At 42.7% G+C, this 15212-nt stretch overlaps 1 protein-coding gene across 1 annotated transcript in view; it reads right to left on the reverse strand.

The window, feature by feature from the left end:
* MOB1B (MOB kinase activator 1B) overlaps positions 1-15212 on the reverse strand; it is a 38046-nt gene that overhangs the window by 13456 nt on the left and 9378 nt on the right. The window contains exons 2-3 of the mRNA XM_072335304.1: positions 5545-5711; positions 900-993 (exon numbers count right to left, since the gene is read on the reverse strand). Coding sequence (XP_072191405.1) covers positions 900-993; positions 5545-5711 — 261 coding nt within the window. The remainder of the gene's footprint in view (positions 1-899; positions 994-5544; positions 5712-15212) is intronic.

A 15212-nucleotide genomic window follows, 5' to 3' on the forward strand; every position in this document is an offset into this window, starting at 1 on the left:
TCTTTCTTTTGTATTTTCACCCCCTTCCCTATTTTGCAGCAGCACATCTGCCTGCCCACGCTGCTTCTGGCTTTCCGCAGCAGCCATCATTAGTTTAAGAATGCAGCACCAAACCAAACCTTCCCTCAGTCTGGCTGCTTTCACCTCACAGAGCTCACAGCCTCCCAGCCTCAGCAGTTCTTCCCCCAGCAGCTCTCTTGCTCGCCCTCAGCTCCCCACCTTGCTGGCTGGGATCACTGCCTTCAGACAGTAACAACATACATCATTAGAAAGCAGGAAAAGGTGGAGGAGAGGATTGTTTTTCTTTGTTGCTTATTTAAGATTTTAATGTAAAAAGGAAGCAGTGCTTTCCCATCACCACCCGCTTACAAATTCAGGTATTTTCCCTCTGAAAAACACTAGGAAGCTGAAGAGCAAACAAAAACACAATGCTGGATGTCTGCACAAAAGCATAAGCAACAATCAAGGAAGTGAAACTTCACTGAGTGAAAGGACAGGGAATTTACTCAGACTACTCAAACCTGATGCCAAGTTTCTTTCTATAGTACCTACTCAAACACCTTAAAGAAAGATCTTGCTTATTCCTAGTTGAATGCCTGCAGATGAAAGCTTCAAGTCTTAATTTGAGAAGGGCTCATTAACATTTCAGAACAAAAAGAGAAAGCAGTTCTGATGGCCAGGCTGCTTCCCAGGCTAAATAAAACAATTACTATAAAAACCTTTCATTTCCCCAGTCCCTTACAAAGGGTCAAGCTTTCTCAGTCTACACATAACAAAAGAAGACACCCTTTCTACTCACAGAGGTTATCCTCTCTCTGGCACTCAGCTGAGCCAGACTCTTTCGAATGCAAAATCATCTGAAGAATTACACACTGAACAATGAGTAAAAATGATCTTACTTTGGGCCAGCAGACATCACGGGGCAACTCTCCTCTGTGCAGAAGTCCGTAATGGTTCCATAAAGCATATTGATCTGGTTGAAGAAGTCAACAGCTGCAAAGCATTTAAATCATTCATTATTACTCTGCTGTTTAATTGCAAAACGAACTTCCTACAGCCTGAACTGTAAAACACGTACTGCTGAAAAGGGTCCTGGATTATTTTTTGTGATATACTCTCATTAACACTGCTTTATAAGGTGTATTAGAAAGAGATGCAGAATGGCAGTTCTTGGTTGCAAGAACTCTTTAACAGTTCACTATAGCAAAAATCTTACTTGGAAATAAATAAATAAGGAAAGGGGTAAAAGAAAGCTGTCATTTACTCTTCTAAATGTTTGGTGCACTTTATCAGAACCCCAAATTCTCCCGGATAGTCCTTTAATAAAAAAAGAAAGCGTAAACTTCTGAAGTACAGAAACTGTGACCCATTTGCTGACCCTTGGTGTCCTTCAGGTTCTGTTCCAAAAGACTGTCTTTCTAAAGAATACTTATGCTATCTTCAAACCACGAATGGATGGTGAGGTGTGGGGGTATGTGAGGCATATGGTCACAACATCAAGTGACTTTGGTTCCTTTGATTAGCAGTTAATTAACAAAAATTAATATTTAGTTTACAAAGTTTCTCTTTTACAAGCCATCCTTGCATATTTCTGTTGAAGAGTTCCTCTTTAAGTTTCATTTAAACAGTCTACTGCTGAATTATTGAAATGAAAGGCCAGAAGTGAACACATCTAACAATTCCCACTGTTCTCACTACTGTAAACAGATGCCCAAGCACTGTGAGCTCTTTGAAAGCAAGGCTCTTCTCCAGTGACCTTACAGCCGATAAAGTTTTTAGTAACCATGCGATCACTTTATGAAAGCCCACTTCAACTCCCTTCATAGAATGGCCTCCGTGCACCTGTTAGAGAGCATAGCACATTACCAACAACTAACAATGGATGTCATGGGTCAAAATCAAAGAGGGACCAACACTGAGTGCTACAAAATGGAAGTTGAATTCTTAGCACTAAGAGCAAGGTCCCAATGTAACAACTTTATTAATTACTCCCACCCACTTTGTTCTGCAACCGCTCTTGTTAACTTCTGGATGAACCCAAGTAATGCAAGCATACAGGAACTTAAGACTTGTGGGAGCAGCTTTGGTGTCCTTACTCATTCATCTATCTCATGTTTTCATCATGTGCAGAGATGAAATTCAGCAATAACATGAAAACAAAAAATAAGCGTGGTCAATAAGAGCTCAACACCTTCTATTTAACTACAGCGCTTTGCAGATTTAACCATTCTGCTGACATGCTCTCACCCTGAAAGAAACCACAGATGAAGTATAAATGGACTGAATGTCCCAGTGCACAGTCTGCACTATATTGCTTCTATTGCTTGGAGCACCAGGCCTTTCACCTCTGACAAAAGGAAATTTCCCAGCTACAGTTTTGCAGTCATATCTGCAAGGCTGGTCCTCACAACGGGAAACTGGTACATAGACAGAGCTCACCAGGACTTCAGACTTAGTTTACCCCAGTGCTACCTACGTGATGCCTGCAATTCAGGAACAAACTGCTTCTTTATTGAGATAAATTTCAGGAATACTTGAATAAAGCCCTTAACATCATTAAATAGGCACATGTTACCCAGACTAACAGATAAACAAATCTCTTCATTCTGATCAAATGGGATTGGTTTTCCTGCAACCAGCCCCAGCAGTAGTTAAATAGACATTTTTGTGTTAACTTAAAATCTGACCTTTTCAGAGTCACTAGTTCCAAGAGTGAGCAGTGAATACTCCAATAAGCAATGTGCAGGACCCGGCAGAATGGACATACAGTCCTCTCAATCTGGTGCTATGCCAAACTGGAGCCAGAGCATTACTCGACAGTCAACCCAAATTCACATTCCTTGCTTAATCTATAGAAAATTACAGTTATGCTGTAATGAGATGTAGGTTGACATCCTAACTGTAAGCACCAGTAGATACTGTGTACTATTAAAGTAAGCGATGGCTAAGGGAATGGGAGGGCTAAATATGGCATCTATCCTCACTGATTATTCAGGAGCATAAACATCAAAGATTACATGCACAACATGGAAGCAAATCACAACTGCTGCTCAGCAGATGCGGGATACAAAGCTACAACTGTGCCACACAGCTTCCCAGGTACCGAAAGAGGGAAGTATACAAAAACCACTATGGCAGGCACCTGCTGCAGTTCATTCGCAGCAACAAAACATGTTTTTTCCTTGCAAAGAAACAGCAAAAAAAAAAATGGCATGGCAACAGTGAGAATGGTTGATAAAGTTATGGATGACAAGGAGGGCCGCTAAAGCCTCTCTGGGTGTGCAGTGGGAGCACAACTGCCCACAGCGCTGTGTGACATTCAACGTTGCGGAGGCAGAAAGAAGCAGTTAAATGCAGCCATTGTTGTTTTTTTTATGTGTACACAAGAACTGTTAATTAAGTTTCCAATCGCTGCTCCCAGTAGAAACCACAGACCAGCATTTGCTTCGGGGCAAGTGCGTTCAAAAAACCCACACGGACTTTGACAAGATGACTGATTATTGCAAATCCCACATTTGCGAGTCTCAAAACGCCTTGAGACACATCACCCATCCACCACAGTCAGCAGGGTCTGACAAACAAGGAAAAGGCAAGATCCTCTTTTCCAACATCTGTAAAGCAATACGGTGCCTTTTCACATTTTTGTTTCCTCTTTTTACTCACGGTTCTTATGTTCTGAGGATTTAGGTTACTTTTTCCACATGCTTTTCTAGTCTAAACACACACTGGTGTACGTTTTAACCTACTACAAATATAGAGGTGAATTGTACTTCCGAAGTGCTTTTTTAATAGATTTGAATTAAGATGTCAAATGAAAATAAACTGATTGCACACTCCTCTTTTTTTTTTTTTCTTTTAAATACACTAACATACTTTAAAAATCTCCATATAAGTCAATACGTTCCCATAAGGCATCACTAAGGGTAGAGCTGAGCAAGTAGCAGTGGTGCACATTGCTCCTGTGCTCTTACTATATGAAGTCATACACTTCCTTTCCCCATTAAGTAACGCCATCAATGGAAGAGGCTCACAGCTACCATTAACTGGTACTAGGTGTGGTAGACATTGTAAATCAAAGAGCATCTAAGGTGTTATTCACTTCTAAAAAATAAAGGTTATGCCCCACTGTATTACAAGAAGGCACGAAAGAAGACCACTTCCTTACAAAATGCAGCTGTTAGCAAAAGGTAGCTCCCACTCTCGTCAAATGGTTTACTGCCTTTTGCCAGGCAGCTAATTTAGTGGCTAAATCGTTTGGGAGATGAAAATACCACTGTCACACAAGAAAGAAGAGCCACAGAATGAAGGAACCACCAAAAGGGAAGGATGCAAGCAATATCTCAGGCATCATTAGTAATGCTTACTCATAGAAACAGGCTGGCTCTTTTTCTAGGCAGTTTTGCAAAGCAGTGTGAACAAATTTGGATAAAGAATGGTGTTGGCAGCTTCAACATTCCCTGGCAGGAGTGACAGGTTATATCCCACAGCACTGTGTGGCTAGTCAAAAAACTCAAAGGTAGAAGTCAGTATGACAGGTCAGTTCCCAAACATGTCAAGGAACAGAAAGATACAGACAGAACCAAGTAAAATAAGCAATTACAAGACATTTAGCTCAAATGCAATTTATACTGCAGTGCACAATTAACACTGGACTTGCAAGCCATGCCACAGACACAAAAGACAAGGAAATATCCAGATAAGGCACAGAGTCTGTGGCAACCAAAACCCCACACAAGCTACAGAGCACAATGTAATTTCAGTTAATCCATTCTCAAAGGGTAAGAGGAAGCAGCAAAATCATGCGGCAGGGAGAAGGAAACATAATCAGGCAATCAGAATATACCAGTTTGATCCCCACTGTTTGACCTGCTCTAGCATAAAAAAAAAAAAGAGAGCTAGGAAAAACAGCTTTTGAAAAGTTAAAATCAGAGATTTACCAAAGCAAAGGCTCACAGCTTCGTAGAAACAAAAGGAAGGGACTTATTTTAGGAATACTGCAAAGATCTGTCTGTAGGTTTGTGACAGGCAGAAGGACAGACAGGACACACATGTCACTGTAGTCTCACCATCTTAGACTGCTCTCTCACACTTACCTAAATTAAGGTTTTATACTCAGCATGTAGAGACTTGTCCAAACTATCAGGTAACAACTTTGAAGAACTAGCTTAAATGTATTAAGACAGCACAGACAAGCTCTTTTCTGAAAACAACAGTGGCTGTTCTATCTCAACGCTTCTTTGTGATCAAATGCTCACACTTCAGCCTCCAAGGTTTGTTTTTGTTTTTATTTTTAAGACAGGACCATACTTTTGGAACAAGAAGCTTAAGGAGTGTTGTCTCAGTTTGTCTCACTGTGCCACTCAGCATCTTTTAGCTTTAAATGGTAGATCATTCTCCTCTCCCCATTGCAACATAGTGCAGAGTGGTGCAAACATCACTAGAAAGTACACAATTGTCTTCCCACAAGTGTCAGCCCACATTCAGCACCCTCCTCATGTAAAAAAATATATATATACATGTATGTGTGTATGTTAGCCAACTTACTGTTAACTGCAACCCATTCATTTAAGTCTTCACCCTCTGGAAGCATAACAGCCATCCTGAGGTTACCACTTCCAAGCGTGGCCTCTGCATGTTTAAGCAGCTCATACTGGTGAGATCCCTCTGGAATGTTCTTCTTTGGTTTGAAGGTTTTGGAAGAGCGACTGCCACTGTGAAAGGGAGAGGAAACATTTAGACAACTTGCAAAAAGGGAAGGGGAAAAAGCAAGCAGCGGACAAGTTGCTCACAAGCACAGTATCAGCATTAAAACACTTTTCCCAACTCCCCCGTTTTCACATTGGAAAGCAAATTTAACAAAAACTGGGATGCCAACACAACAGGTGCTTTGACTTGCTTTGTTTAAACCAATTAAATGATTCTCTGCTCCCTTGCCTCCTCATCTGTTCAGCTTAACATTAAGCCAGCTGGACATGTGGGAACATTCAGCTTCCCTTCCCCTTCCCTCAGTACACTGGATCACAGGCAAGATGAGACCAGAAATATTTCCTTCTCCAGACTTTGCACAGCCACATATGAAGACTACAGCAGCCCAACCAGGAAGAATCCTTCCCTATTCCAAATAGTCATGAATCTTGTTATGGTAATAAAAGTTACCAAATAACAGAGAAAAGAACCAAAAGCACATGCATTCTAAAACAACCATTTTCAAGAGACATGAAAAAACATCCCACCTGCAAAAGTACACTAAAATGGCAGAGCCAGCCTGGCCAGATCACTGCCTTTTGACATCAACCATGGTGTGTTAAGTAGTACTACTGTTATCTAGCAACACATACATTCCGCAGGCCTGGCTGATTCACAGCAGTATCTTAGCTACCTCAGTTCACCAGCAGGGCACTAGATTCAAACATAAATGTCAAAAGGGGGATGGGACAGCTTAAAATGGCAACATAAAATATATTTTACAACTATCTGGTACTGCTTAGGAACTCAGCTTTTAAGGAACAGCTGCTGGAAAACACGCGCTTTATCTGAAGGACACACACTTTCCACAGACTTTCTACATTGTTTTCCCCTGGTTTCACAGCACACAGACCTTTCAGTCCACCAGACTGACAAGAAATAAGGGTGGTGACTTCTACAACCTTCACGGAGGTCATTTTATCACCCTAAGTTTTGTTTGAACAATAGAGGCTGACGTGGGCTATAAAGTTGATGCTTGAATTTTAAATGATGGCAGTGAGCCTGGATAGCACGTTGTTCCCTCACACGTCAGAAACATGACAGGCAAAAGTAAATATCCAAAAATAGGTGTAAAATGAGCTACGTTTGTGAATGTTTCAGCATAAAAACTGAGAAAGAAATGTTGGGAAAGGAAAATTGAGCTCTCAATTCCAACGAAGGAAGCAGGAAGAAATGAAACACAGGTAGCTGAATTTTCATCACAAACACTGCCCTGTTCTCAGTTCTTCACACAAGCCTGCCCATTTCTCACCAGCCCTCAACAGGGCTGAACAGCCTTTTGTCAGCAGAGGTAATGGTGCTCTCAGATTCACTGGATGTCTGAACACGGAGGGCCGTAGCCCATTTTTGAGGCAATTCTAGTATTGCTACCTGGTCATACATAAACATTCCAAGAAACCTAATTCACAGAATCACAGAACAACCCCAGTTGGAAAAACCCTGAGGACCATCAGGTCCATCTCCTTGTTCCACACAATACCATCCAAGAACCAAACGTCTACAGCATTGCTTAAAAGCTTGGGGCCACGACCACTGCCCTAAAGAGCCTGTGCCATGTCCACTGCCCTCTGGTGAAGAACCTTTTCCTAATATCCAACCTATTCTGTTGGCAGGGGCAGGGTAAATACCATCTATGCAGGAACATCTCTGGGTATGGAACAAAACCCACAAGTCTGTCTGGTTACAGATTTACATGGCCTCAGACTTTGACTCTCTCTTGCCACAGCACAGAAGCATTCTCTATCCTGTAGGCCTCGAGAGTAATACTGTTTCCTACATCTCATAAAGTACTCTGCTGGACTAAAAGGGAACATGGTATTGCTGAACAGGCCATGTTCATTTTCAAGGTGAGGCTGGATAAGGCCCTGGGCAGCCTGACCTAGCTGTGTCCCTGTTCACTGCAGAGGAGATGGACTAGATGGCCTTCAGAGGTCCCTTCCAACTCTAAGGATTCTATGACTCTACAATTCAGACACTACATCAATACTGAAGGACATCTAAGGCAGTCAGCTACAAAACACACCTAAGAGCCAGTAGTAGGAAGAGAAAATGTATGGCTCCCATACGTTCTGCTACAGGACACTTCTAACACGTGACCAGTTGTTTACATTACACCCTAGGCAAGGATACCAGATTCAAATCTTAACTAAAATAATTGCCTCCCTGTGGGAGGGAGAAGCTATTGTGGCTCAGGGAGCTGCCTTCCCCTCCCAACTCCCCAAGCCACCTGCAATTGCTGCTAAGTCAGGCTCAAACTCAATCAGAAGAAAAGGCACCTGATAAAAAACAAAAACTAAAAAAAAAAAAGAAATCAGAACACTTAACTGTCTGCTTAGAGGTGCAGGTTTTCTTCTTCAGGAACACACAGCCAGCAGGCCAACACTGGGAGTAAGGACACAATTTAAAGCATCTGACAGATGCTTTTGTGTATGCCTGCATAGAGAGGGCTGATGCAAGGCACTACTCACAGCAACTGAGGACCAAGAGAGATGGGTATCATTATCTCCCCACTTGTGTCAGTGTAAGCGGAAGAAAACCAGCACAAGATAAAGGCATACACAGCACTTCCAGACTTGCTCAGAAGATTCTGCTCTGTGTATCATAATATGACAATGAGGGAATCCAAGTCCTAATGGAAGACCACTCTACAGCTCAGGTCATTCATTCATTAAACGGAAAGAAAAATAAGATTCCCTTTCCAATCAGCTTACATAGCTTCCCTAATTCCTGAAACCTAACTCCAAAACCTAATGTACAGCAGTATCTCTTCCCTAATATTGTCCTCTTCATATGGGTATGATGACTGAAGAACTTTGCTGTAACTGGTCTGGTATCACTGCTTAAGGTAACATCTACAGCCTCATTATAGAGGCTACTACTAGGAAGATGGAACACTCCAAGTGCTATGAGAAAAGCTCAGTCCAGACAGCGGGAGGACTTAACGAAAGGATTCAGGTTACAAAGAACAGCATCCAGCTTTTGTTCAGGGAGAGGAGGTGCTATAAAAACACAAAGCAGTACCCAGTAAAATGTTACTTCATAACTCACCTAAGTGTTAGTGGATGTTAACAGAGGTTAAACAAGAAGAGTGAGCTTTCAAGAACCAAGCACAAGACAAACATAGGGAGGGAACTCCCTAAATAGCACAGTCTATTTTGAGAAAACTCTGGGTAAGAGTTCACGCCCCAGATTGTGAGCTAGTAAGATAACAAACAAAGTCATCACAGGTCAATGGAACAGCCAGCAGAGACCTCCTATGGTCAAAGAAGCAGAGAATGCACAGCACGTTGGAAAATCACCAAGTACCACTTAATCCCTGTTATCCCATTCCCACATGCAGGTTTGTTTGTTCTTTTCCATTAGCAAAATCTCTAACAGGATACACAACAGTTTGGTGTCAACTCTCCCAAATAAGCAACCTCCTATTTACACATCTCTATCTGCCTCCATTACCTATCTGATGCCTTCTTCTCTAATCCAGCACAGCCATCCTAAGACAGCAGGAAATGGCCTCACGCGAAAGGCAGGCAGACAGACATCCCAAAGGAAAAGCAATTAGGATAAATGCAGGCTGCTAGTAATCCCATGCTATGGAAATATCTACACTTTTGGCAATGCATTATCAAAATTCCATACATTTGTGCAGTTCACATGTGAAGTCAGTTAACTGCACACACGGTCACACTCTCCTTAATACAAAGTTCAGGGACACAACTTCCTGTGCCAAACCTCTTAGCTGATAAGATTGCTCTTCAGCATAGCTCTAAATCCTGCTGCAAACACCGGTTTAACTAAGTTATTAGCTGAGTAGCTCTCCTACTCCTTAACCAAAGCCATCCCTGCTGATTGCTGTCTCGACACCATCAGCCAAGCAACCCTTTGAATGGCAATACTGCTTCCTCCCTAAATCCTGGGCACAGCAGCATTTTATTCCTGCAGGATGATTCCCGATGCTGAGAGGAAAGCTTCTTGGGAAAAAAATAATAATAATTAAAAAAATTTAAAAAATAATTTTCTTCCTTTCATGTCATTCCATTACATAGGGCAGAATTATAAAGTCTTTTTGTTCCATAACTGTTTTCCCAACTTCTTGGGTGTAAAGTGGAAAACTTAACTTTCCAAAGTTCAGTTTGGTGGCCAATGACACACACAGTACAGCAAGGTACATCAGGTAGGACATATACATCGTAACAGAATTAGCTGCATCCCTGAACCATTTCTTCGGACAACTTACAACACAAAGGCCACTCCTGGCTTTCCCTGCTGACAGCCTCTGAACTCTCCTCGAGCTGCAAAGCAACACCTTTGCAGATGCAAAATGAGACAGAAAGCTCTCAGAAATGCCACACTGAAAATCCCATTTTCTTTGGACATAAAAAGCTCGTGGAGTGGGGAGAATGTTGTATTAGAAGTAATGGCATCTCAAAAATTCTTCCAATTCCAAGGACGTTTTGCTCTCTTTACTCCCACATCCAGCATTTCCAGCAAATTATGCCCTTCTATTTTTAAAGGTAAGTGCAGCTACAGCAGTGCCAGATGTAGCTCACCCTAGCACTAAATCAGAGAATGTGCTCAAAGCAATTACTCACAGTGCCAGGACGACTCTGGAAGCCTGGCTAGGAAGCCACACGTCTGAGCCGCACGGAGCACTTCCCACTGTCAGGAGCCCACATGGCGCTCAGCCTCACCAAGGCGTCACATCGTGCTTACCAGCAAGAACCAAATTTCCTCCAAAGCTGTAATTGTATCATGCCGTCTGCTGACAGGGAACATTTTTAATGATGCAGATTCTGCAGCCCAGCCTGCCTAGGGTTTGCAGAACGATGCTTCCAGAAAGGAAAACATTCAGGCACTCTACTTACACCACACTTGCCAGCCTGCCTCACAGCCCACTACAGCTTCAAATGCAGCACTGGCAAATCCTTTAAAATCCAAGCAGCTAAACATCCAATTCAACCTCCTGGTATGATTTTCGTTTTGTTTTTAACTGGGGGAAAGGAGCCACTTAAACCTTCACGTTCCTACAGGAAGCATTTTGGCTGGCCTGCCTTAGACCTCCATGTGCATTAGAATGTCGGCACATTGTACCTACTTCTACAAGGCCTATTGCATCTCCACAAAAACCTGAATTAAAACAGAAAAGTTAGCGAGTCCTTACATGTAAAACTTAAGACTTCACAGCTTGTTCTTAGCACAGAGTCACCCTCAAACTCTTGCCACTGCAACACAGACGATGTTCCAAAGTCCTCCTTCAATTCCTCTTGTGTGATAAAGTCCAGACTAAGTTTTCACGTTCATCAGAGCACCTTAAGCCAGCATGGTGCCTATAAAACATGCAGTCACTACGTAATTGGCAAAGCAGATGGAAAAGAGGAGATGCCAACACAAAGATGATACAGAACGACCTACAAATTCTCTTTTTTCCCCTGCACACCTAAGCACACACACACAGAACTGACATATCCTCCAAGAAATTCAGATCTTATTTTAAATTATCACCACTATTTCACATCCCTGGAAAGTAAAGACAGAACTGCTTCTCCAGTCTGTTAGAGGCTAAGAACACAGTGCCACGATTACCATAAACCATTTCATACAGGGCTCATCAATGGACTGGTTTATCAAACATTGGGAAGGACAGAAGCTTGCCCTAGGGAAGAATAACTGGAAAATGCTGCAGTGGCCCCTTTTTCAGGATAAGCCTGCTACCTGCACATACTGCTGAGGCTGTGGGATATCATCTGTCTTTCTTTGCGCCAAGTAACAAATCTCTGGAGGTAATGCTATACAACTTGGTGTCTCCTGAAAGCATCTACCTCCACAGTCCATCTGAAATAAGCCCCTCCAAGCATCTGGAGGTGCTCAAAAGATTTGGAAAAAGCCAAACTCCAGTCAGCACACAGAACATTTCTACCTGGGGCATGGAAACTTTTCATATTTCAAATCCTGCTTCTTCATCTTCAAAGGCCTTTCTAAGCATTAATTAATCCTACAAAGTATCTTTGAAGTAGGCATCATTAGTGTCTTGCTATACACAGGGAAACTGAGGCAGAGACTCACTGCTGCAGGCCAAAGAGTGTGCTTAGCAGAGAAGGCCCAAGTTTTAGCTGAGCACCTCCTTACTCCCAACGTGCCTCTTTTTAAACCCTGAGACACAGAAACACTGTAAGGCAAGGACTAAATTCCAGAAAAGCAAGCATTTCAGGCCTTCAAACAATAACAATGGGTTTCAAATTAAAACATTCTGCTAAGAATAGACATGCTGGAGTACGATCACGTTAGTTTCCAATAGCCAAGATGCCAGCACAGAAATTAAAAGAAAAACCTCTAGCTACTTTTAGAAAGCAAATCAACTGTTTCCAAATGTAAACACTTATCCCTTATGACAATCACAGCAACAGAAGGATAGCAGGTAAAAAACAGATCATACGTGTTCAAAATCTGCAATGCCAAGATTTAACCTGAGCGTTTCTATTTATAACACAGAGTAGTCACAACATTTCTGTTCTGAAGACAGAAGGTGTGCAAGCCAGGCATTGCTTTCCTCAGCTCTTGTAATACCAAAAAGTCAATTATTTTCCAGCCTGATTCCCACCTATTAAAATGTGCACGTCTCATCATTCATTTCAATCTGGAGGCATCAAAACCTACACAAGAATTTGGGAAACAAGTATTCTACAGCATACATTCCTTTGACATACCTGCACGCAACAGGTGTAGAGACAAAGAACCATCAACCTACAGCAGACAAAGCCAGCAAGTAAGCTTGCATCCTGTGGTCAGAAGCTACAGGTGCAACAGGACAGAGAAATGAGTGTTTCAGCCATGCTCTTGGGCAAAATGAGAAACCTCAGAGCCCAGCTACACAAGAACTATAGCAAGTTTTGCAAATGCTGGTCTAACACCTGGATACAACTTCCCATGAGGGTGAACAGGGATTGAGGATTCAAAGCCAGTCTGGATGGGGCCCTGAGCAGCCTGATCTAGTGGCTGGTAACTATCCCATGGCCAGGAAGTAGAACTGGGTAGACTTTAATAAGGTCACTTCCAAGCTAAGTCATTCTGTGATTCTATGACCACAGGATCAGGCAAATGGCTTCAAATGAGATACCGTGCTACCAGAGCAGCCAACTGCAGTTTAGAAAACTGCAAGAGCTCCAAGATATTCCAATATTGTGTTACATTCAATATTAAGAGACAGTTCACTGCAGTCCAAGAGTTAAAAGCCAGCAAACATATGTATGAACAGAGACTGGAAGTACATGAGCTGATAGCTCTCACTGGGAAGGCCTCCATCTGCATCTTCAGACACCACCACTGTTATTACTCTGAACACTAGCAAAAGCAATACGCTTGCAGAGAGCACTCCCACTTCACAAAAATAGCTTTCACAAACATTAAACCATAAAAGCAGAACTGTCTTCCCATGGAGGGCAACACAAACCCTGCCAAGATCACTAAGCAGCCCGTCTGGGAAAGAGTTAAGAGCTGCCAACTCCTCACACAACATAGCAGCTCTCTTGAAACATAAGGCAGTGGCTGGAAGGTAATTCCAAGCCCAGGGTTTTGTTGCTGTTGGCTGTTTGTTTAAGAAAGAACCGGTTGCACTGATTTGAATAATTTCTACAGCCTCATGCTCATTCCTACAGGCACAGAATACACATTGTTTATTATTTATACACACTGCTGTACAAAACAGTGACTGAAAATGATCAGCTGCACACAGCCAAAGTTTCCCAGTCCAATGAGCAGGAGATCTAGGAATAACTTAATTGTCTACTGCAATTAGAATCATCATGCTGAGGGTGCCTGAGAAGCACCTTTTCCCAGAGCTGACACCACCCTTAGGAGATGCAGTCCTTGTGAGCAATGTCTGTGTGCGTAGCTCACCTATCGCCACCCACGTCACAGGCAGTTACCCAGGCTACAGAAGGCTGTTGCCACACAGCAGTCTAAAAAGAAATCCAGGTTTCAAACAATAACAGCAAAAATAGCCAAGGTTACCAGTTCCAAAACACAAAGGTGGGGAACCTTTCAGAAAGAAAAAAAAATTGTTTTTTGGTTTGCTTTAAAAAACAAAAACAAAAACCAAAATCCCACACTTCACAAGCCACCAACACACACAAATCTAAAGGTTTCCTCATCTAAAAATAAAATATCGCAGACCGGAGGGATTTAAAACAATGCCCTGATTTTTCAGCACTCAGAACTCACAATGCCTGCAAAACAGTGCAGGCTGCTCCTAAAAGGAATGCTTCTTTCAGTGTCTAGAAATGGGGTAAATACAAACTGCTACCTGTCCCTCCCCATCCTTTCTTTTCCTTTGCTGACTGTGGAATAAGCAATGTTTTCAGTACACTTTTCAACCTGAACATACATTTCAAGAGGTATATAATAACCTGTTTTCGTTTTCTGTTTCGCTTTTACCCCTCAGCAACTGCTCTGAAATAACATCTCCTTCTATCAAAGGAGAAAACACTGTTTTCTGACAGTGAAATAGGTATTTTTATGAGCTTTTAATTCCCTGTCCATTAAGACAGGAACTACAGTCTGCCTCCCTTTTGTCAGAAAATCAACTGTCTTCACAGTTTAGCCTCTCACACAGGCTGAGATGAGAGGAGGTGGATCAAAAAGTCATAAGATTATCAATATTCCTACAAGCAACAAGAATACAGGTAGCACTATACACAAGTCTCTACGTGTTGAAAAAGTTTATCAGATGATTCACATCCAGTAAGGCTACCGAGAGCAGCCTTAAGGAAGGGTTTTGCTTCTTCTTGTCCCAACAATCAGCACTCAGCATTGCAAGCTGTCGTAACACACACACTTCACAGATTCAAACTGCTCTTTTTTCCTTCTAGAAACACATTTCAGAGTTGGTAAAACTGAGTAAATTCAGCGGCTGCCCAGCATAAGCTGGCTGCAATGATGAGCACCAGAAAAGGCCCCCCTGCCATCCTTCCTCAGAAGGCAGCCAGCTGAGCACAGCACCTGAGGACTGGCTCTGATGGGAGGCCCTTCAGTCCAGCTCTGCCCTCTGCACCCTGTGCCACCCCTACAGCAGTGCCCTCAGAGCCAAGCCCCTATAGGTGCTCCATGGCTACAGACGTAGAACCAGGCACCTGCGCTCCTCCAGAGCTCCCTGCCTGTTCTTCCATCTGGGACGTCAATGTGCCTATGAACAAGGGGGAGGTACTGTGCTACAGTGCTCCTGCCTACCACCACCCCACCCACATCAGTGGCAATGGTGTTCCGGCAGTTCATCCAGCGGGATGCAGGTTATTGCAATTCCTAATGCAAGGAAGAGGGAAGCCTCCAGAACACCATCCCATAACTAGGAAGTCATCATCAGTTTGCTATGCTCGCAGACCAATTCCCTTGTTTCACATACAGCACGTTCACTTAATAAGCTTTCATCTCCTGGAAAGCCCTCAAAACAAACATGGCAAGCTGAGCCGTACACTGCT

The sequence above is a fragment of the Excalfactoria chinensis genome, chromosome 4, assembly GCF_039878825.1.
Source record: "Excalfactoria chinensis isolate bCotChi1 chromosome 4, bCotChi1.hap2, whole genome shotgun sequence".
Lineage (NCBI taxonomy): Eukaryota > Metazoa > Chordata > Aves > Galliformes > Phasianidae > Excalfactoria > Excalfactoria chinensis.